Raw genomic sequence first — 23,412 nt, 5'->3', positions numbered from 1 at the left:
AACCACATCCCTCAGCCGTCCAAACAGTTTTCAGCTGTACCTGTAGAATAACTGCTGTAGAGCACGAGCAAAACCATGAGGAAAAGATGTTACCTGGCTCGGCTCCAGCGAAGACTGCTGACATCAACAAAAAGGGCTACACGAGCAAGAAATGCATGATCTAAAGGTTTATTACTTAACAAATTAAATAACATAAAATACATCTGATTATAATAAAGTCTATTATTAACATTATTTAAATACAGTATTTTTCTTAAGTACAAGGGCAGCGTTAACATAGTTCAAGTAAATTTTATGATCTGCAAAATGCTTGACAGTGTGGTTAGTTCAATTTCTTTCTAGTTCTGATACAATTAATAACACAAAACACGGTGCATCTTCAGTTCTGGATTTCTATGAAAACAAGATGTGCTTTTCATCCTGCTCTGAGCTGTGCTGGTAGTTCAACAAGTCAAGACCTGAAAAAAAAAGATATCATGAACTACTACAGTTGAATACTAGATTAAAACTAGAGTTGTCAATTAATCTCTTCATTGGTCAGTAAAGTATAAATAAAGTCTCCACGTTGAGAATTTAGTAATTATGTGAAATCCGATTTAAATTCCTGCTAAAACACACAATAAGTAAAGTATATTCAGCCTGTTATCAGACTGCTTTAGTTTATATATATATGGGTATGTACAGTAGTCTAATTCATGGAGTCTACTACAAAAATATCCAGTGTATATTGTGTATATTTTGCCATTTAAAGCATTGTTATGCATTAATAAAGTATAATGTAAATTATTAAACAACCACTACCAATGCGAAAACTTTAAAAAGCTTTAACTGTATTTGCATAGTGTTCCTCACCACTATTAAAACTGATCTTTCAATATCGTCAGATCCTGCATAAATTGTCACTTTCATTATTTTCTACACTTTTAAAATAAGTAAAAGATTTTTTTTGCTACCTAGTGGAATTCTCCTTTTACTGTAACGTCAAACCATATTGAAGGATTATTCTACACGCATCCTGTTGATGGCTTTCCTACATTCCCAGAGCGAAGTTGAATGAGAACACAAAATACAGCGATCAACACCTAACCCTGCAGACTAACAGACGGGAATGACAAGGACAGGTAACACTGAACTATTTGAATCTGCCTTATTGTTTTGGGGTTCATAATACATACAAAGTCCAAAGGCACACACGAGCGGTTGAATTGTAGTAGTACTGCAGTTTAAACCTCAGCACTCCAAGCCTTTGTGTAGTCCCTCATGTGGGCACAGCTGCCTTTAAGGGCACTGGGTGCAGGTCTGTAAGTTACGATTTTCTTCAGGAACAAGCTCCTTCCACACAAGGATACAGGAAACAGGTGTGTGACCTTGCAAGTGTCAGAGGGCTTTTGTTTGGTATTTATTATGAGCGGTTTACCTTAAAAAGAAAAAAAAAACAGCCTAAAGTGCTGCATGAAACTGTCCGTGGGTGTTCATTGACTGCTGGAGCTTTTCCTCTTTGGCTCTTCTACAGTGACAAAGCTGTGGACCAAAGGAACAAGCTTGAATCAAATAATAGTATACAGACGTAGTCCGACAGAGAGTCTCGGCAAGCCGGACCCTGACCGAGTCCGACTTCTGTTTGCCCCGCAGAACTTCTCATTAGCTTTAAAACGGGCTTAGCAACTTAGTAACCATAAGAAAATTCACTTAAAACTCACAAAGAGTCAAACCGTCCATTAAAAACAATGGAACAACTACAGCAAATGGAAAGGGCGTGGTGTCCCGCTACGCACAGTTCGTTTCTCCATGAAGTTGGTGAGGAAGTCGTCAATGTCCGACTTGCCCTCTAGGAACTCCTCGGCAACGACCTCCGACTCCTCCTCCGCTTGGTGAGCTGCGACTTTCAGCCTGGCCTGCAGGGCGCTCAAGCTGCAGCTCTGCCGACGAGACGGGTGCAGCCCAGCCTTTAAACCGCACAACCACGCCTGGAGCTCCCGGAATCGATCAGGGAGCTTCGTAAACCTTCCCTTCTTTTCCCAATACTCTCGCTAAGTTTCCGGACCAACAGAAGGTTACATCTGCTCCACACGACACCTTAATGTGCGTCTGTGTGATCCAATTAAAGAAAAAACAGGCAACTCCTCCTAGCATCATCCTTAGGTGTTACTGGCTTGACTTTTCTCCCACCTCCCAAAAGACAACCACTCATTCCAGGGTCCCTGTCTAGTCCATATAAGAGACTTGCGCACCCCAGCACATTCACGCCTCCCAGACTTAAGCCCCAAACTGGCTTAAGGACCCAAAGTGGACTGAACAATACGAAGAGCTCCTCAACCATCCATCAGAAGGGTGTGCTTACACAAGTGCACACACTAAAATGCCAGAGGATCCTTACCTCGCTCAGTTCATGTTGCCTCTGCATCTTTGTCTCAAAGGCCGATTTCAACTGGTTCAACAGTTCATACTGAAAACAAGAGGGAAGCAGAAGTGAGCGGACCCAGAGCTCCACGCTCTGCGGCCGCCCTGTGGCGCAGAGGTCAGGGCGGGGGACTGCAGCTGGGAGGCCATGAGGCACTGCCCTTGTACACTGGAGCATGGTACTTCACTCAGGTCCCTTCAGTAAAACACCCAGCTATAGAAATGAGGACCAATATATTTCTTGGATAATCTATTTTAGCCTTAAAATGTCAAACTGGGAACTGGAAGAAAGTGCTATAACACAGACTAGTACAAATCAGCTTTAGAAACATCTGCCCTGCACTGTTCCTTCCACGTTCAAGTTAAACAACATATTTCACCCAGAAGAATCCAGCCTCCAGGACCGCCCTCATTTTGCAAGCAAAGCCACCACACACAGAAGAGCAACATTAGGTCACTCTCTCTTGCTACATTTCAAGCAGTGAAGCAACAAACCAGCACCCTTCTCCTCTGGACGTGACAAGTTCCTTCTAACATTTCTACAGAAAAGCAGGTCAATTTACAAAACATCACATGACACAAAACATGATCATTCAGTGGAACACTTACTTTGTACAACATTTCCTGCCTTTTTCCTTCCAACTGTGGCTCCAACTGCAAATTCTTTTCTGTATGAAGAAAACATGAATGGACTCTTCGGTCAGAAAGCTCAGCCATGTGCTTGCCATCTGCGACATTGCACCGGCTCAGTGATGCTACGTACTTGCCATGTCAATGATATTCTGGACAAGATCGTCCTTGTCTGAAGTGACCTGTTTCAGCTGGGGAAGGCGTATGAAATGCTGCAGCAATAGGTCCTCCTGATCGCTCAGGTCTTTCAGCTGAGCTATGCTACACAGAACAATGGAAAAACAAACAACATTCATTCGAGCTTCAACTGCATTCATTTTGGCCACATCGGTATTCAAATCTGGTATCCTCTTCCATGAAAAAACATATTGCCAACAGATTGACACCATAACTCTCTCCCTGTAAACTTAACTGGGTGGTTACAAATTACAACTGGAATCATGCAAATCTACAAACCAATAATTAAACTACTTGTAGGGAAGCCTAGCAATTATTAAGCTTAAGCTGTTGCTGTTATTGGGTTTTTTTTTCATCTCACTAAAGAATTAAAGACTAACAAAATAACCAACCACTCGAGATGATTCCAAAAAAGTTGCAATTCCACACTGAAGATTTACCTCAACTCGGTCAACTCTGGAAATGTTTCAGGAATTTCAGGCATCTTGTAAGTGTGGCCATTCAGTCCTACCTGGAATGCATCAAATAATTCCAGCATGAAAACTATTTTCACCAACAGCTGGTAAAAACACATTGTCGTAACATCTACGCTCCTGGGGAAAAATAAAACCTGCTGCTCTACATTTCAGAAATTTGTGTTCTATTACACAGCAGGTGTGAGCCTGGCCAGTACCTGGATGGGAGACCTCCTGGGAAAGCTAAGGTTGCTGCTAGAAGAGGTATTGGAGGGGCCAGCAGGGGGGCGCTCACCCCATGGCCTGTGTGGGTCTCAATGGCCCAGTACAGTGATGGGGACACTATACTGTAAAAAGGTGCAGTCCTTCAGAAAACTGAGGTCCTGACTCTCTGTGGTCATTAAAAATCCCAGGGTGTTTCTCCAAAAGAGTAAGGCTGTAACCCCAGTATCCTGGCCAAATTTCCCCCTGGCCTTTACCAATCATGGCCTCTTAATAATCCCCATCTCTGAACCGGCTTCATCACTCTGCTCTCCTCCCGACAGAGCTGGTGTGTGGGGAGTGGACTGGCACACTCTGGCTGCTGGCATATCATCCAGGTGGTGGAGGTGGAGGGGAGTCCCTATTACCTGTGAAGCACGTTAAGTGGAGCGTCCAGAAAAGCGCTATATAAGCGTCAGGAACTATGAATTATTATTATTATTTTTCTTTGAGCACCTGTGAGTCGGCTGTGGGGACGGGCAGGGGCAGGTCGGCGATGAGGCCGTAGGCGGGCGCCGCGGGCTTGGGGGTGCCGAACGCTGGGGGCAGCGCGGGGACAGAGTCCGCGCCCGGCAGCCGGGGGGCGTCCTGGGGAGGGAACGCGGGCATGAAGTGAAAGCCCTGGGGAGGGTAGGGCGCCATTCCGGAGGGCTTGTTGTAGAGGCTGGAACGACGGAGAGAAACAAGCGCCGCGTTACGACGGCGGCGCACTGGGAACACCAGCACCCGCGCTGCGAGAGAACGCAGGGGCGGCTCCCGGGCACCCTGCACCCCCATCAGCGAGGAACTGGGCCGCCTAGAACTGAACCGGAATGCAAAAAAGAAACTAACATGGAAACAAAAATCATTTTGCCACAAACTCTTTGTCTTGCTCTGGATAAAGTGACAAAACTGACATTTTAATGCGGCTCATAAAAGTGCAGATATACCTGTTTTTTATATAACTCCTCGGTGCATACATACATGCTGATTAATATTAATGTTTTTGATTTTTACACCTTAAAGGGAAGATGAGAACTTTCTTATTTTTAATTTTCTGAAACACAAGACTAATTTAATCTAATTTAAGATTTACGTAAAAGATATACGATTTCAAAAGGTTATTGACAGATAAATACACAAATAAATACTTTAATTAAAGACTACAAATATTTTTAAAGATGTAAAGCCTGGATGAATTCATACAAGTAAAGAAAGTTTTCAAATTACATGTGACCATTACAGGATGTACAGCCCTACCCACAAACTGTACTGTATGTCAAGAGTCTGCAGACATGCAAGATTACAAATGAAATGTATACTTTATTCCAGCACAGAGGGAATACGAAAATATAAACCATAACCAAAAACATTAAATAAAAACACCTTTTAATCAGCCAAACTAGTATTTATTCTAACACCTCCTCCAGAACAACTGCCTGAGCTTCATAGTACACCTCATGGGTAAAAATCCAAGTATGAAATAAACCCAGAGCTCTTTAGTCACCATGCAAATGAGATAAGTCTAAGAAACGTATAAACAAAATGCACCTCTGTAAATTATTGAAGCAATTGTTCAACTGCAAGGAAACAGAGCTGGCAATAAGAAAATATTGTGAACAATATCTGGTCTCTAATAAACAACTCTGCCTGTTTCAACGTTTTTTGTAAAGTTTATAGCCTACTATTCAGCTCTTTACCTGCTTCAGTAATTTTGGAATTTTCAAGGAAAGGTTTTCCTTAAAATGTGTACTGTGCTCAGTCAGTTACAAAACTGTTACACGTTCAAAGCGCAAAGGTAAAAAAAGACTCCAGATAAAATAACACCGCACTGATGTCATCCTCAAAGAACCTTCACTCCCTATGTCACTGTCAGCATAGCTAGTAACACTTTGACAGCATCATAACAGATCATAAGATTAAAAACTGCTTTTCCCTTTATTACTCACAAGGGAAAACCAGCAGAACCAGATGCCAGGGCAGGCGGATTCTTCCAAAACTCATCCAAGAGGCTCTGTATGACTTTACCCAGATCTGAGTGCATTCCAAACTGAGAAAGCAAACAGAAAAATAAAATCAAGCAACATCCACGTGGAGCTGCTGTATTATGATCTGTTTTGTCAGGGTTGCAGAGTCCTAAGGTTTCCTTTTCACCAAATCGCTCAATTAAAATCCTGCAACCTGGCAAGTCTGAGTGTTTTCAACATCAGCTGTGTGCCTCTTCCACGAAAACCGTAAATCTATTTCTAAACCTAATGGCTATGTACTGCAAAACAAAAGTAGATTATCCGTTAAAAAATATATATTGTAGCGCCCTCGCCCGGCGGTGAGGAGGAAGCGCACCTAGGCACTCAGGGTACCGCGAAGCAGGCTGGGGTTAGTCTGAGGGTCAGCGCGATGACCAGCAGCTGACCCTGCTTATGTAAATAGTGTTATATTAGTTTAAGTGTCCTGTGTAGCTTAGTTAGTGTGTAGTCTTCTGTTAACGGGTTACAACCCTAAAGGTGCGAACGTGTTCTGTCGGTCCCCATATCTGTGTAATGACTGGGATCAGCAGTTTTTAAAAGGAGAATAAAAGCAGTAGCTTGTTTTTGTATCTCGTCTTTAATTGTCCTTTATCTGCGTGAACTCAAGAAGATTACAATATATATACTCTTCATGGCTTTAATATAACAAGCAATATAACAAAGTGATCAAAGCAAAAACTTTATATCAAGCCATGCTGTAATCATAAGAAGCAGGGCTCAGGATTTACAGCAGCTCTGATATCAAGGTAATTATCGCTGTACTTACATTGGTTATGAGGGGGCTGGTTACGATTGTGCCATTTTGGCTGTCTACCAGGTGATGCCTCACACAGGGGAAAACACTGACAGTCGGCTTCTCTTGGGGAAACTGGGGTGGAAGCAAACTGCAGAGATACACATTAGCCAACGCTGACGTGGGAAAGAAACACCAATGACCACAGTTACAACAAACGAGCTCTTTCTCTGAGGCAGTGTTCCCACAAAACGCCATGTTTCACAGCTGAGATCTCAAGAAAGCTGTGCAGTTCTAGAAGAACCGTTTGCCGAAAGGTACGAACCCACCCCAGAAACTGTTCCCCCCCAGACAAATCCCCTGTACAGCCACATCACAGATGCCCTGTGTACTTACATGTTAAGGCTGATAGTTGTGTTGTTGACTGTGAAGGGAATTCTGTATTCCACATCTTTCTGAATCTCTGCTAGGCTGTAGGGAGAATTGAATATACCTTCACGTTCAGAAGATAACCAACGGATATTTTAATATACAGGAAGGCTAGTTTAAATGTTAAAAACGGAGATAAAAAAAATAACGCAGCGTGTCATGTTTAGAATTGTGATGTTTTAACTCATTTTTATTCGGCTGTTTCTTAAGTGCCCCAACCCCTCTTCGAACATGCTTTTTTTTTCGTAATTTCACTTTCAGGTGAGAAACGAAAGTCAAAAGCTGTCCACGTCGGTCCGCGGCAAGTCACAATTGCTTCACCCCTCATTCACCTTTCTACCAGTTACACAGGATCCGTATAACGACCGTCCTTTCACAATGCAATAGTCTGACTTTGAAGAAGTGCCACTTTTGAGGACTTGGCCGAGCCAGTCTACTGAGTTCAGGGAATTTCCATATTAACGTCATACTCATCCCATCGCCCAGTACCGGTAAATGGTTTTTTTTAGCACTGTCATCAACCGTTTACTGCCCTGAGACATCAGCCGGCATGTAAATTGCCTTTGTTTTTTAGTTTTGCCTCTTAGGGTCACAAACTAACAGTCCAAGACTTTAATCTGGGGCCGCGGCAGTCGATGGACAGCGGGGGAAAAAGACGAGACACATGTGGGAAAAGATGGAAGTACTTACTTAGAGTGGGCAGCTTTGAGCGACTCGATTTGCCTCTGCCTCTGCTGCTGTAAACTGTTCAGAGGTGGAAGCGGTCCAGATCCCTTGGACAAGGGGAAAATCCAGTTCATCCTCCTTTAATCGGGGCAGGAGCTGAACTCGACGGCTAATTACTTAGTCGCTCAACAGTCGAAACTGGAGATACGGCAGGGACTGCGACGGCAAGCCCCGACGACAACAACAACAACAAAAAGTCAAACCGCACCGGACTTAAACGCACGTCTTGAGCTTGAACATGTCTAAACGCGAGGATGGTCGCTCAATCTACGTCGCCTGCGAAAGCATGTTCCCCAGTTTCGCACTGTCACCCCAGCGCAAAGCCCGCTGAAAACCACTTAACGCTACAAAAAAAAATTAGGAAGAACACCAACCCCGAGCTTGCAGGCAGTGCTGCGGTTGTGTTGACTGTGTCATACGTCATCACGTGTTTTCCGCAAGGGCTGTTAAAATATTCGACAACACAGTAGAGACCGGTTTGGCGCCACCTTAAATACGCCCCTCTTTTTTTTTATCCGGCATTGAAATGATTATTTTCTAAAATTAAAAAGAAATAATAAGCCTCAAAACCATTTCGACTTCTCTGCCTCCGGGTGGAAAGGTCAGGACGCGCAAGTTGATGACGTCGCGGGTTCGCGTGTGGGGTCGTGATGGGAAGTTCGGAGGTGGAGGCAGTGTGTCGTTTTCGGTCTTTCTTAAAATAAAACTGTTGCAAAAAAGTTAGATTCCAAGCCCCGGTCCTTTCTAATCAAGGTAATTATTTATTATTGGAAAAATGTAGCTTCCATGTGACTAGATGTGACAAGAGGTAAGTTCAAGTTCAGAATAGCCAATTTGCAACTGCTAACACGAGTACAACTAATAAGGGCTTTCACAAAGCTCAGAGGAGTCTTTTAACATACATATATCACGTGTAACTGACTCGTCCCCTTCTCTATTCTATATATTTGTGTTATGAGCCTGCTCACGTAGAAAAGCCGTTCACGTTGTTTTAACAGGGATCATGGCGTCATGTCAACAACACTGCCAGAGACGTACAGTAACGATGTTAGTGTTAGTGATTGCGCGTCGTGTGAGCTTCAAAGCCATGTAACTTACAGCGCACATAGACACTGGAAATAAAATTGACGACTGAACATAACTGAGAAGATGCTTGGGTTCGTGAATTATTAGGTTGCAATAACATCGTGTCTCCATTGAACGATTGATTTTTGTAGCTGCAGCTGCAGTTTCTTGTTTTTGGGCAATGCGATACTTCCCCCCCCCCTCCCCCCCACACATTTATAAAAACTGACAGGCCTGTGAGTGTGATACTTAGGATAGAACTGTTAAATACTGGGCTTATCTTATTTTTGGAGTCCTTGCCTTCTAAGTTACAGCATGGAAGAAAGCAGCACAAACCGCATCGTTCAGACACTGTTGAGTCACGGTGCAAAATACATTGACATCGTTCATGCGTCTTGAAAAGAGATGGGATTTGGAAGATGGGGACTGGTGCTTACCGTTCAGCTTCAGCTATCGTCTGTGGGTAATTCAGTATTAGAGACAGCTCCAGCAGACGTGTGTTTTTTGATTGATCACTACCCAACTGATTATCATCCTTGTCGGCAACTTTACTGAATGATCAGTCCTGCCGTAAGTGGACTTTTTCAACAAATCAATTCAAATAGTACATATTTATTAAACATGCTTACAAATAACTGTACCTATAGCCCTAAGTATTTTTTGCTTAATTATATTTTACTTCACCTTTGTACTTTCACGTCTTTGGGTTTCAGAGATAGTCTATGCAGGCCTTGTTGATTACTCATAGCTGTTTGTGTGACATTTTCTTTTTCTAAAAACAGAAATCAAAACAGTAAGTTTTGCAGAATTCATTGGTACCGTAGACTACTGATAGGTATTATATAGACTCTGGTCATGAAGATTAACCTTGAGCCAGAGACCAATATTTGTGAGTGCATTTGTTGTCTGCAATCATTAATTAAAACTCGTCAAATGAATTATACCTCAAATGTTCTTTCCAGCATTGCAGTACTCATTGCATTTGTTTGAATTTTAGGTCAAATAACAGGAACAGGACCCAAATTTCTATGAAATTGTCCCTACCAGCAAGTTTTGTTGCGTTCGATGCCTTGCATCTAAAAGTGGCGTTATGCCAGCAGCAACTGTAGACCGTAGCCAAAGAATCTGTGAGGTGTGGGCTTCCAACCTGGATGAGGAGCTGAAGAGAATCCGCCAAGTGATACGCAAATATAACTACATTGCAATGGTAAGCTGGTGAATATTATTGCTGTCTTAAACTTTGTCAGTCACGCAAGTGCTCATTTGCAGAAAGACAAAGATTTTACCAGTCAGAGAGCAAGGTGGTGTTCCCAGCATTTCTCCGAAGCTCGATGGCTGGAGACCAGTGGGGCCCAGAAATGACTGTTACATAAAGTATGCATCTGTGAGGCGGTGAAAAGCAGCTAATTAAATGGTTAAAACACAATTTTAAAAAATCTTCTAATTGCCTTAAAAACTACAAGATGAGGTGAGAATGGTGTCATATACATTTGTAAATATGTAAGTGGTTTCTGTTTGTTATGTAAGTTTGGTGACCATATTCACAAGATAGGTGGATAAATATACATTTTACAGTATGATCGCTGTGCTGCTCCATCTGGGAAGAATGGCGTAAAATTTAAATATCCAAGAAGATGGTGATTTCAGACACAACTCCAATAGATGATAAACCATGCACTTAGTTAAGAATATGTAATATGTAATGCAAAAATGAACTGTGTGTGGGGAAAAAAATTAACATGTTTCTACAAAAGTCAATAAATGAGAAATTTCCAAGTGTTGTGATAAAACTGCATATGGCTGTATAAACATGTAAGAAACAGCATAAGTAAAAAAGGTTTGGTTACTCCGATAGTGAATATTAAGAGTGACATTATTCTTGATGATTGAAAGGAGTGAGACTCAAAGCTTCTGTACATCGATATGATGCATTTTAACAATACTTTGCAACAGGGTTTACAAATCCCCAGAGTCCAGAATCCAGCAGGTGCTCTGCGTGTCTGGAAGTTATAAACAGCCCCACACCTGGAAGGTGTGTTAAATCCAATTTAGGCTTAACTAGACCAATTTGTACCTTCTTCACAGCCTTAAACGTTTTTAAGAGATTGAAAACCCTCTGGATTCTGGACCCTGAGGAGCAGAGATGACAAACCCTGCTTAATAGCAAGGGTATCTTTGTGTTTCATATTGTCATGGGAATATTGAGTGCAGAGTTTCCACAGAAGGCAGCATCACAATCTGATTCTGCCCTACAGTGCAGGTAAGGACTGTTTAATGTACCAAGTACGAGAGGGCATTGTTACTGTTGATAGACCTCTCCTGTGTGTTATTGATGACTCCATCAGGCTTCACTGAGTTAAACACCAATTGAGATATTCTTTCCGGAGGAATTCCAGTCCTTCTTTTTATTCTTTTTCAAATGCTTGGAATATCTGATGGACACTACCCCCCCTTGGGATTGTTCACAGTACACAGCCTGCCTGAACCTGAGACACTGTCTCGTTGGTGAAACCTTTCATTCAGTCTGTTCTGTGTTTAATGGACAGACATTTCTAATCGGAAAGCCGTTGAAAATCACTTAACTCATTTGCTTACATCAAATAGCTAATTTGACACTTGGCGCACAGTACAATACACAATAGTATTCAGTACTATTCAGACGTATGATTTGAAACATAATGTAAACCTAGCCTTTCTTAGAGTGATTTACACAAACACAAACTAAACACTGCAAATTGTTTAAAGTACTAGTTAATCCTTTGGTTATTACTGTTTAAAGTTCTGTTTTAATTCACTTGTTATTTTACGTGTTTCAAAGTTTTTTTGTAAAATTATGTTTTCTCTGCAAATCTTAATTTTTAAGCCAGTGTTGTAATATCAGTATAGGAGACCCATATCCAGTGGAATTGTATTCCAAGTGGCCAGAGCCACGATATTTGTTAAGTTTAAATAAACCATTATGTCTGAAGTAAGAGGATTGCCTGAAGTTCCATTAATCAAAATAGATTAGAAAAATGTAGCTAACACCGGAAGGCTTTGGTATAGAATTGATTTTCCTGTGCAGTCGGTCACATGAGATAAACTCTGAGAAGCAGTGTATGGTGTGCTGTATTACATAAAGAATCAAAGTCTATGGGCCACACAGCAGCCAAATCTTTTAAAAAAGGGTGCAGGCAAATTGTAATTCTAGTGATTTTCTACAGCAAATATTTCCCCTTGAATCTTTTTTAATTGCACTTTAAAGTTAATTTGCTTAAAACCTTTAATGATGTGAAGATTAACAAATATTACTTTGATAGAACACAGTATAGATTGAAACAAATAAGAAGCAGATAAAACATAGAATAGATAGAAATAGGTGAGAAGCAGAATCATGTTTAACAGTGCATGTTGGTTTTCATTTTAGTCAGATAATTCAGCGTCCGTACAGTCTTTGTGCAATGCAGTCCATAAGTATTTGGACAGTGATAGAACTTTTGCTTGGGCTCTGTACTTCAGCACATTGGATTTGAAATGAAACAATGACCATGAAGTTAAAGTGCAGAATGTCAGCTTTAACTCGAGGTTATTTACATCTATATTGGGTGAACCATACAGGAATCCCAGCCCTTTTTATATGTAGTCCCCCCATTTCAGGGGACAAAAAGTAATTGGACACATTAACATAATCTTAAATACAATTGTCATGTTTAGTATTTGGTTGCAAGTCCTTTGCAATTGATGACTTCCTGAAGTCTGTGACCCATAGACATCACCAGACTGGTATCTTTCCTGCTTATGCTCTGCCAGGCCTGTAATTCAGCCTTTTTCAGTTCCTCCTTGTTTTGGGGGCTTTATGCTTTCTTGTCTTCAGTAAGTGAAATGCATGCTCAGTGGGGTTCAGGTCAGGTGATTGACGGCCAGTCAAGAACATTCCACTTTTTGGCCCTGAAAAGCTCCATAGTTGCTTTGGCAGTATGTTTGGGGCCATTGTCCTGCTGCAAGGTGATGTGCTGTCCAGTGAGCAGATAAGATGCTTCGGTAGACTTCGGGATTCACCCTGCTGCTGCCGTCTGCAGTCACATCATCAAGAAAGACAAGTGAGCCAGGTCCACTGGCAGCCATACATGCCCAAACCAGGACACTACCTTCATGTTTCACAGATGAGGTGGTATGCTTTGGATCATGAGCAGTTCCATTTTCTCTCCATACTTTTCTCTTTCCATCACTCTGGTACGGGTTAATCTTTGTCTCATCTGTCCATAAGGCTTTGTCCCAAAACTTATGGCTTTTTTATGTACTTTTTAGCAAACTGGCCTTTCTGTGGCCTTTCTTACCAGTGGTTTGCATCTTGTGGTGAACCTTCTGAGATTATGCTGGTGTATTCTTCTCTTTATGGTATAGTCTTTGACACATCTATGCCTACATCCTGGAGAGTGTTCCTGGTCTGTTTAAAAGTCGAAAAGGGGTTTTTCTTCACGGTCATCCACTACTGTGGTCTTCCATGGTCTACCAGGTCGTTTGCTATTGCTAAGCTCACCAGTGCGTTCTTGCTTCTTAACAAGAACAGTGTACCAAACCGTTGATTTTGACACACCTAATATTTTGGCTATGTCTCTGATTGATTTATTATCATTTTTCAGCCTCATGATGGCCCACTTTACTGGCATTGACACGTCTTTGGTCCTCATGTTGAGAGACAACAGCAACAGACTCCAGATGCAAATGCACATCTAGAATCAGCTCTAGACCTTTTGTTAGCTCTCTTGTGCATGAACTAACGATGCAACGACACTCAGCTGGCCAAGAAACAACTGAGCAGCCAATTGTCCAATTACTTTTGGTCCCCTGAAATGGGGGGACTATGTATAAAAAGGGCTGTGATTCCTATAAGGTTCACCTAATATAGACGTAAATACCCTCGAATTAAAGCTGACATACTGCACTTTAACCTCATCGTCATTGTTTCATTTCAAATCCAATGTGCTGGAGTACAGAGCCAAAACAGCAAAAATGTCACTGTCCAAATACTGACAGACTGCTCTGTACATATGTTATAGGTAAGAATGAGAATTTGGGGATTTCACAAGATCCCTGAATATATAAACAGGATTTTCATGTATTTAGGGGAAAAGTAGGAATTTTGGATATCCACAGTTTTTGCTGTAACATTCACAGCATCTACCATATAAAGAAGGGCTACTCAGCTTGCACCCCTTTCAGTCTCATCCGCTGCAGTACTTTGGTATGAGCAGATCCTTAATTGCTGTATTGATCCTGATGATTGTCAGTTTAATGATGAAACTGGTTGTAGGACAACTGTGTGGTAGATTGGAGTGGCTGCAGCTGAGTAGCCAGCATATAAAGGTTTTGAGAATAAGGTGATTTGTTCCTGTGATTAGAATATATATTATATATATATTAAAATCTCAAGTATTTTGTCTAGTGGTTCCTGTATAAACACTCACAAAACTTATAATTGCTATACTTGAATGTAGAGTATTGAAAGGACAGTCATTTGACTATTAATGATAATGATGTGTAACCAGCACGCTCTTCTGTTACAGTATGTGAAGTTTCAGTCTCAAGTCAATATTGTTGTAAGGGAAAGGAAGATACAGAAAATTAAGTGAAATCCTGAGGGGACACTAAGAAAAATTAGAGAAGTGATGTATTAAGAGCTTTTTTTTTAGATTAAAAAATAAAGTTGTATTTAGAATATCTACAGGATGTTGAGCATTTAATCTTTAGTGCATAAGAAGGTACATTAATAAAACCCTTACACTGGGTGAGTAATTAGGGGAAAGTTCCGATTTTAAAATTGGAGGCAGAACTCCTGGAGCAACCTGGAAAAGAAAGTTGGATCCATGAGGAATTAACACCAACAGGAGTATTTCCAGTGTGGGAACTACATCAAAATAAAAGTTACCCATTAGTTTAAACACTTGTATTAGGACTGCAATTGTCTGCAATTGTATGAATGTAAGAGACAAAGCAAGTCAGTGAGTGAGTTTTTCTGTAATGTTGTGTTGTTTATTCCTTGCAATGTGCTAACAGCAGCATTGCGAACTGTACTGCCAGTATTAGCTGGGTTTATACTGTACGCTGTAACAGAACTACCCATCTTTCCTGTTGGAATCGAGGTTAATGAAATGGGATCTGCTCGTTTCCTAAGAATGTGTGAACGAGCCTTACTCTTATTTCTTGCGGTAATTACTTTTTAACCAAAAGAGCAGAACGGGGTTTGGCTGAAATGTTGTGGACTGGGGAAACAGACCCCCCATTCTTCAGAATGTGTTACACAGCAAGCTGTGACCCAGTGGCACTGCAGCACATCATTGTCGGTTTTAAGATTTCTTTTGCGTGCGAAAATAAGGTGAATGCGTCTGCACACAAGTAGCAGTGCATAAAAATGTTGTTTTTTGTCGTTTTCATGAGACATGAGTTACATGGAGATGTGCTGTTTTTCATTGTTTTGTAGGACACAGAGTTTCCAGGCGTAGTGGCGAGGCCGATCGGAGAATTCAGAAGCAATGCAGACTACCAGTACCAGCTACTGCGGTGTAACGTAGATTTGTTAAAGATCATCCAGCTAGGCCTGACTTTCATGAATGAGCAAGGCGAATACCCACCAGGAACATCGACATGGCAGTTCAATTTTAAGTTTAACCTTACGTAAGCGCACAAACGTTCTTTCACCTTTGCAACGTTAGTTGTGAAGACTGCTAGTTTTCAGGCTTAATGGTTCTGTTTTTTTCAGTAAATATGATTATTCAAACTGGTGGTGCAATTTAATGTTTTTCTTTGCTTCTTTATTTATTTTTGGTGGGGAGAGAGGTTGAATAGTTACCTGGATTCACTGTTACAGATTAAATCTGGCTAAAATCCTGATTTTGGGCCACTTTGAAGGATGATGTATGGAAATGCTGTTAGTTGTTCCTTTGTAATTACAACTGTAACTGGTATTTAACACGTTTAAATTATTTTGGCTAGCCCAGAGTTTTTACTGTATCAATTGGGGCACAAGTGCTAGGAGAAAAGGAAGTGCATGGGTTGAAAAAACTCAACATTTTATTACTTTTTATGTTCTTCCAGATAGTGTGTCTGATTCACCAGAGTTCTTTGAGCTTGTTAACCTATTCTTTATTGATATTAGAGACTTATTGTTTATAACTCGGAGGTCTATTAAAGCCACTTCAAATCACATTTATGGTTTTGTGAAAAGATGCTGCACATACAGCAATATCACAAGTCTTTCTGATTGAAACCCTTTGTGAATAATTGTTTCGTTAAGGGGAATTTTTGCCCACTCAGATGAGTGTATTTATATTACTTATGTACTTATTGTACTTTTGTATTAATGAATGAGTTTATCCTATATGTGAGAGATGTATATTTCAATTCAAGTGGGCACATAACATTAGGAATATTCTATATAGTTGTTGAGTTCCTAGTTCATTCTTTTTTTCTTGAGAACCAGCAAGTTCCAGTTTGTGCCTTAATGATCTTAATACTTAGTCGCTTCAGCAACTCAAAACGGCTGATGCAATTTTGTGTGTTCGTCAGCAGTTTAGGAATTAATAAATACTATAATTTCACTGAAAGGTGTAGTGATAGGTTCAGGTGTTTCCCCAGATGGGATATCATTTGCTTGCATAGTTATGATATATGAGTATAATTTTTCAAAATGTGTTCAAATAATTCAGCTTTTTTCTTGGGACAGCCTTCAATTAAATTCTTGTGTTCTGTGGGTAATACACAGATTAGTATGTCGTGGTGAGGGATATGTTAAGAAGGCGTTTTTAAAATAGGAAAAAAAACTGCATTTCTTTTTCTAGATTTTTTAATATTCGTCTCAATTTCTTTTTTTAGTTTGAGATGCCCAGTTCCAGCTTATTCCCATTATCCTTTGTGCCTGTAAGAGACTAAAAGCAGGTTGGGGTCTTCTGATGTAAGAACTTAGCCAGGTAATCTCATTGGTGGGAGTTACTGATATTGTTTCTCCCTAGTCGTGTATATATGCACCTCAGCCGGGCTGCGATCTCAGTCCTTTGGGAAATCGGTGGAAACGGATCGATGCAGTTTATTTACCACACATTGTTCCTCTCATCTCATCCTCAACTGGAGGCTATCCCACTATCAGGAGGGTAGGGACAGTTTGTAATCCTAAACCCAGTGGCATAGTCTTCTCAGACTGTTCTAGCTGTTCCAGTTGTCCTTTACAGCCTCGTATTTTAGCCAGCAAGTCTATTTCATAGCTGACGAGTCCAGGCAGTCCAAGTAGGTGTCCCCCTTAGATTTCAAATCACAGTATTTATTAAAGGCCTTAAGCAAAAGCAAAAGCAAACACTGACACCCACCTTTGAGTGTTCCTTGGCAGAGTGTTAAAGAACAGTCGTTTTTAAAATGGGCTAGTGGAAATAAAGTTTAAACTAAACCACAAGGAAGTGAAATTGACCAGTGAGTCTTGTATCCAGTGCCGGAGGTCAGTGTGAGTCTGAGGAGTCCTCACCAGGTGGTTGACCCTCTTCATTCTGAATCAGTGTGAGTGCAGTGTTGTCCCCTTGCACCTGTAGTGACCTGGGTCTTGTGTACGTGCCTTTTAAGAATTTCATGCTTAATGCGTAAACCTGTATCCTCAACGTTGTGTATCTCGAGACAGGTAGTTCAGGGTCTGTGTTTCTCCCACACAGAGACGCTTCTAAATTAGATCAATGTGGCAAAAGTTGTACTTGCTCAAGACTGTGAGCTTGAAACATTTAAACCTGATCTCCTGATGCAGAAATACAAATACTGATGATTTTTAAGTTTGTAGCCCTGTCCTTGTAAGGTATGTGAAGGAGAGGTTTGCAGTGAATATATTTTATAATAAATACCTTGCTTTGTATCATCTTTACTGAAGTAACTTCCTTTTCTCCTAGTATTCAGAGCTGTACTTTATTTTGTCTTATAATTATTATTAACCACAAGTCTTGTAAGGTCAACTGTATAGTAGCCTGTAGCCTGAACTGAAAAGCAGCCATTCTCTTTATAGGCAGACAGAAGAAGACAGCTTTCTTACCCTGTTGTCCTTTACAGTGTGCCAAAATCAGGATAGTAAGCACATAGAAGTTTAAAGACTTAAGATTTGGTTACACCTCTGTAATTTTGTAATTTTACAGAAGTTTAGTGATATCAGACTTAGAAAATGATCACAAAAAGAACTTAATATCTCTAAAACGCTTAGTGTGCGAACCTGTGTAATTTCTAAAATGTGTGCGCTGTAACAGTCTCAATTGTCCACACTTTGTTTTTCCTCTGCTAGGGAAGACATGTATGCACAGGACTCCATAGAACTATTAACAACATCAGGTATCCAGTTTAAAAAGCATGAAGATGAGGGCATTGAAACGCTGTATTTTGCAGAACTGCTTATGACCTCTGGAGTTGTGTTGTGTGAAGGAGTGAAATGGCTTTCTTTCCACAGGTAAGTTTGTGTACTGTACTGCTGCACACAGGTTATAGATATTCGTGTTTAACTGAGCTGGGGAACAGAGGGTGTAACAGAACCAGCTTCCAAGTCACTGCATTGTCAAGTCAGCTTAATTGACAGGGCACTCCAGCGTTCTTAAGCTTTTAATTGCTAAAGTTTTTTTTTCATTTTTTAACATTTTCTGTACACGTCTTTCAGTGCCTTTCTTCATGGCTACAGAGCCCATTATAACTGGAACAGGACAAGAGCGTTTGATCCTGGTCTTATCTAATAAGGCATCTGACTTGATGTTAAAGCCTCCAAGCATCACGTGTTCTGCAACTGTCAGTTCTTAATTGTGTATTTTTCCACGTTTCTGTACGGGACCTTAAACTGGCATGAGTCTTTTTTTCTTTACAGATTGTGAAAAGAAAGTATTTCTTGAAAGTTTCGAATTCTGTATGGCAACTCTTCGAATTGGTCAAAAATGGGTCAGGATCCAAAAAAGATAGCAATTGACATATGATCAGTTTCCATTGATGCAGGTCTTCTGACCATTTTGTACTGAAGAATAGTCTGCAAATGCAGTACAATATGATTACCAAACCTTTGCAACTCGGTTTATGATTGTGGACCTCAGTGATCTATCGCATTAAAATGTATTGTAAGGTCAGACTGAACATCGATGGTCTGTATCATGAATGGAGGCTGGTTTTCTTTTTATGATTTATTTATGTGACAATTGTTTTTTTCTACGGTGCCACAAAAGGAAGATATTTTATATTACTGTGCATTAAGTTTTAGTCCTAATTTATTTTTTATTTCTCCTGACTTGTATGAATGATTTCTTATTTTTTGTTATTTGCAGTGGCTATGACTTTGGATACCTTATCAAAATTTTATCCAATGCCAACCTGCCCGAAGAAGAAGTGGACTTCTTTGAGATTCTCCGTTTGTTTTTTCCAATCATTTATGATGTTAAGTACCTCATGAAGAGCTGCAAAAATCTGAAGGTGATTTTTGAGATTTTTCTAAGCAAATGTTTTAGTCTGTGGAGTGCTTTTCTACCCTTCCGCAGTGCACATCCTTAACAGCTAACCTCAATGCCTCAGACATGATGCACTAATGCACTTTCTGCATGGTTTGCCATGTTTTTCCTTCAGTGCTACATATTAATTGTTCCGGTTGTTATTATTTATTGTGCTTATAATGTAGAGTCTACATTGAGTGGTGTTGTCTGTTGTACTGTGTATGTCACATGAGGTCGGCGCGAATAAGCATTCCAGTGTACATATACATATGCAATAAAATCCTCTACCCTATGCTACTCTGCACTTGAGGATTTCTGGGTTTTGTGTATGTTAAGGCGGGTACAGGGAGCAACTCTCCCTTTTATTACAGCTTGCAGTTCAGGGTCTGTCAGGTCGGTGGTTCACTGCCAGGTGTTAGATTTACCGAGAGGGGAGGTGGTTACTCGGACGTCATGTTCACATTTCTTGGGGAACATTTTCTGGGGTGATGCTGCAGTGTCACACCACCATCTGCTGCTTCCTGTTTCTGGAGTGCTGCTTTGTGGTGTTTAGCAATCGTTAGCGACTCCTCTGGGTGTGGTTGGTCAGGCCCCGATGAAAAAGAGTAAAATCCAGCTGTCGTCAGTTAGCTCATTTATTTGGTTCGTTCCAGATTCCAGATTTCTTTATTTGCCATATACAACAAGTGTATTGGAATGTTTACTCGTTCAGCTGTACCCAGTAACGTTCTTTTAATATTCTTTCTTTTCTTTAAAATTCTTTTAACCGGTGCAGTCTACGTTTGGACCCTTGTGTACAGCCCGACAGTATCTTCTGCTAGGTCCGCTCAGGCTTCACTATGACACCATGAAGTTGATCATGCCAAAAATGACCATGATACCACAGTCCCGTATTTTCACAGTCAGCGGCTTTGTGCTGAGTGCTTGAAGTGTGTCCTGCGAACAAAGCCATGCGGCGTTCGCGCTTTGTCGTTTTCTTGAACGACTTATTTTGGCAAGTTACCACACAGAGATGACAGAGGGGGGCCGTGGGAGAAAAGGAATGCCATAAGAGGAGGACGCAGATTTAAAAGTTTTACCACAGAGTAGGCGCACACAGTAATTGCAGTCAGTTCAGATAATGAGAAAATCTGCACAGGATACATTTATCTTTCCTCATTTGGGTATTGCATTCACTGCCCGTGGTGGATCAACCTGGTGTGGTTACAGTCTCCTGGTCTCTTGGACTCTCGCAGGGAGGCCTGCAAGAAGTAGCCGAACAGCTGGAGCTGGAAAGAATCGGTCCCCAGCACCAGGCCGGTTCGGACTCCCTGCTGACGGGCATGGCCTTCTTCAAAATGCGAGAGGTGAGGGAAAAACAGGTCGCGTCTTCTGGTCTCTTCGGCCGTCACGAAAGTTCAGCTGGAGTACAGGAAAGTGTGCGTGCGTGCTTGCAAAAGCAGGTTCACGCGTCTGTGTGTTAGCAGCCGGAGCTATTACTGCTATTAACAAACCGAGTGAGAGTAGATGGGTTGAAGTCCCCTGTTGGCACGAGGTTCGGGAAACAAAGCCATTCGGCTTGATAATGCAGCTGGATCAGATGAGGTTTTCTTTTCGGTGGCTCTTAATCTGGGGTTTTCCCGAACTTCTGTCCTAGATGGTCTGATTCAGTCGATAAATCCCAGACCCAGCTCGTACACCCACTCGAGCATCACATCTCAGACAGATGGATGTACCAGGAGCCCAGCAGGGTAAATTCCTCATTGGCTAAACTGAGACTAAGGGCCTGTATTTTTGCACCTTAGTCCCATATTTAAAATTTAAAACAGTTTTATAGGTCTCATTTTTTTCACCCTCCTTTTTTCTCCCACCACACACCTCCCCCCCTGCCAGCTCTGAAAAGAGTCTCTTTCTTCGCCGTTCCAGATGTTCTTTGAGGATCACATTGACGACGCCAAGTACTGCGGCCACTTGTACGGCCTCGGCTCGGGCTCCTCCTACGTTCAGAACGGCACGGGCAACGCCTACGAAGAAGAGGCCAACAAACAGCAGTCGTGATGCACCTGCATCTCGCTCCAGCTCCAGAGCCGCGCGTGACAGTTTCTGGATTTTACACACCCGAGGGGTTTGAACAAGGCCTTCATTCTGTCGCTTGGTGTTCTTTCTTCTGTCAATGTGTGCAATCCTCGAGTCCGCTGGCTTGTGGGGAGACTCCAGAGTTGGCAGCGGAGGAGAGGTTGGTGGTCTTCTGCACAGCTCTGGTGAGAGACTGTGACGTGTTGTGGGGAAAGGTTTCCTGCAGTGATGGCAACCTCAGAAATTCTTTTTTTCAGAAATCTATACCATAGTAATTTGCACTTTAGAAATTGCTCCAGATGACTAATTTTATATATGTATAAAAATAACAGACATCGGTTATTTAATCCTTGTATAATGAAAATTGAATACAAGGATCTATAGTTTTCCCTGCATTCCACATTAAAACATGTTTGTTAATGTGGAGTAAATGGAGATGTCCTTGAGTTACATTTCCCACTTCCATTTTTTATTTTAAGGTAGAAAAAAACTCTCAAAGCTGTTTCTTACACAATTCAGCCTTAATACAAAGCTGCATTTTAAATGTCTTTTTTTTTTTTTTTTTACTTTTCATGCTATTACATCAGGGTGTTGATTGTTTACCAGCTTCAACACGAAAGATGCCAGCAGTCACTTGGACACTCACTCTTTCTCTTTTAATAAGTAACTTATGAGTGTGGTTCATTTTTGGCACAGTCCATCATTCAGAGACACGCGCACAAAGACACAGCTGCATGTCATCGATGAAGTCAGTCTCACTGATTTTACCCCGCACGTTAAGTTGGCACCCGTTTTACTGTTTGAACTCACTACGGTCACGATGTAAGCCTGTCACAGATACAATTATAATTGGATGGCTGTGAAATTCTGTATCATCTGAATTTCTTTCCATTTTTAAAAAATGTGACATGTAGGTTTGGTAGTGTTTTACTAAAAAAAAAAAGCTGATACTTTTACTTGTTAAGGAAACAGTGCTTCTTATCGCAAATCTTAACCAACTCACGCATACCGTTTCCTCGGGATTATTGTTCACCTTTAATGCTGGTTAACCGAAGCACAGAGGTTTGTGCTGTTTTTCTCCCAGTATGGCTTTGCAATATATCTATGTTGCTTAGAAATGCTGATGTGTATCAACAGCATTTGTACAGTCGCTGATAATAGGCTGTTGTTTCATAGTAGCTTAAGGTTGCCTGAAGATGTGAATTGCATGAGTACACTTCATGAATATCCAGAAAAAGTTCATACTGATATGGAGGACCTTGAAAACCATGAGAAATAACATTATTTTTGCTTCTTTTTTTTTGTTACTGCCGTGTAAATGATCCCTTTTAAAGAGGAGAAAAACAAATTATGCAAGATAAAAGGGTGTTTGTTTTTAAGGCTTTTGTAAATAAAGGCTTCTGAATTTTCTTACATATGGGAAATGTTTTTTAAGTAGCTTTCCATTGCTTGTATGTTTTTTTTACACCTGGAAAGGTCTTAGATTAAAAGACGCAACAACGTTCATTACCGCTTTAAGCATCTAGTTAGGGAAATGTTAACCTAGAAGTGCACTTCATTTATGCTGAGATTCCTAAAGATTCATCCTTTATAAAAAAATCTAAATTGTACACTAATACACATAAAACAGGCATTTCAGTTCTGGGAAGGGGTCCAGATTGTGACCACCAGCATGGCAGCGTGGAGCAGTCATGAGGATTCTGATCTGGTAACGGGAAGCTTGTGGGTTCAAATCCCAGGTGAGACATTACTTACTGTTGCACCCTTGAGCAAGGTACCTCAACTGAGTTGTTCTATTAAAATGCCCCCCCTGTATAAAAATGTAGTCAGTTACTAATACGGTTATATTATATGGTCCATCATAACACATGGATGGACCCAAGTGCTTTAGACACAAAGCAGCTTGATTATTAAGTCACTCTCCTGCTCACTGTAGTGTTGAGTGCTGCACTGACGCCTGAAGACGTTGGCACAGTAAAGCATATGATGTATAAGTGTCAATTTCAGATCTCAGT

At 41.1% G+C, this 23,412-nt stretch overlaps 2 protein-coding genes across 6 annotated transcripts; one reads left to right on the top strand and one right to left on the bottom strand.

Annotated features, from left to right (window-relative positions):
- Positions 1-152: 152 nt before the first annotated feature.
- On the bottom strand, positions 153-8,260 carry vps37a (VPS37A subunit of ESCRT-I). Of its 2 annotated transcripts, XM_088920098.1 has the most exons (12): positions 7,782-8,260; positions 7,059-7,133; positions 6,696-6,813; positions 5,852-5,952; positions 4,380-4,587; positions 3,648-3,718; positions 3,164-3,291; positions 3,010-3,068; positions 2,378-2,446; positions 1,776-1,919; positions 1,418-1,521; positions 153-458 (listed from the first exon to the last, which is right to left on the bottom strand). In XM_088920098.1, exons 1-11 carry the CDS (start codon positions 7,889-7,891, stop codon positions 1,441-1,443), a joined length of 1,164 nt encoding a protein of 387 aa, XP_088776224.1. In that variant the 5' UTR covers positions 7,892-8,260; the 3' UTR covers positions 153-458; positions 1,418-1,440. The 2 variants fall into 2 exon arrangements, with proteins under 2 accessions (XP_088776224.1, XP_088776233.1); XM_088920107.1 differs by lacking the exon at positions 1,776-1,919 and having other exon boundaries at positions 7,782-8,239.
- A 174-nt stretch (positions 8,261-8,434) lies between these two features.
- cnot7 (CCR4-NOT transcription complex, subunit 7) lies at positions 8,435-22,810 on the top strand. 4 transcript variants are annotated; one of them, XM_088920047.1, is made up of 7 exons: positions 8,435-8,570; positions 9,880-10,089; positions 15,343-15,536; positions 18,166-18,327; positions 19,181-19,325; positions 20,578-20,688; positions 21,248-22,810. In XM_088920047.1, the coding sequence occupies exons 2-7, from the start codon at positions 9,973-9,975 to the stop codon at positions 21,377-21,379; spliced, it is 861 nt and encodes a 286-aa protein (XP_088776173.1). In that variant the 5' UTR covers positions 8,435-8,570; positions 9,880-9,972; the 3' UTR covers positions 21,380-22,810. The 4 variants fall into 4 exon arrangements, with proteins under 4 accessions (XP_088776173.1, XP_088776198.1, XP_088776182.1 ...); XM_088920072.1 differs by having other exon boundaries at positions 8,436-8,570; positions 21,215-21,350; XM_088920056.1 differs by having other exon boundaries at positions 8,456-9,452.
- The last annotated feature ends 602 nt before the right edge of the window (positions 22,811-23,412 follow it).

Source organism: Atractosteus spatula, chromosome 1 (assembly GCF_055471065.1).
Source record: "Atractosteus spatula isolate fAtrSpa1 chromosome 1, fAtrSpa1.hap1, whole genome shotgun sequence".
Taxonomy (NCBI): domain Eukaryota; kingdom Metazoa; phylum Chordata; class Actinopteri; order Semionotiformes; family Lepisosteidae; genus Atractosteus; species Atractosteus spatula.
This window is presented reverse-complemented; position numbering and strand designations above follow the sequence as displayed.

Coding starts and splice junctions, on each gene's coding strand:
- vps37a (XM_088920098.1), bottom strand. CDS start 7,891: ATGAACTGGATTTTCCCCTTGTCCAAGGGATCTGGACCGCTTCCACCT. Junction 5,953..6,695: donor CCAGCCCCCTCATAACCAAT/GTAAGTACAGCG, acceptor TTGCTTTCTCAG/TTTGGAATGCACTCAGATCT. Junction 1,522..1,775: donor ACTTCATGGAGAAACGAACT/GTGCGTAGCGGG, acceptor TTTGGTCCACAG/CTTTGTCACTGTAGAAGAGC.
- cnot7 (XM_088920047.1), top strand. CDS start 9,973: ATGCCAGCAGCAACTGTAGACCGTAGCCAAAGAATCTGTGAGGTGTGG. Junction 18,328..19,180: donor AAATGGCTTTCTTTCCACAG/GTAAGTTTGTGT, acceptor TGTTATTTGCAG/TGGCTATGACTTTGGATACC. Junction 20,689..21,247: donor CCTTCTTCAAAATGCGAGAG/GTGAGGGAAAAA, acceptor TCGCCGTTCCAG/ATGTTCTTTGAGGATCACAT.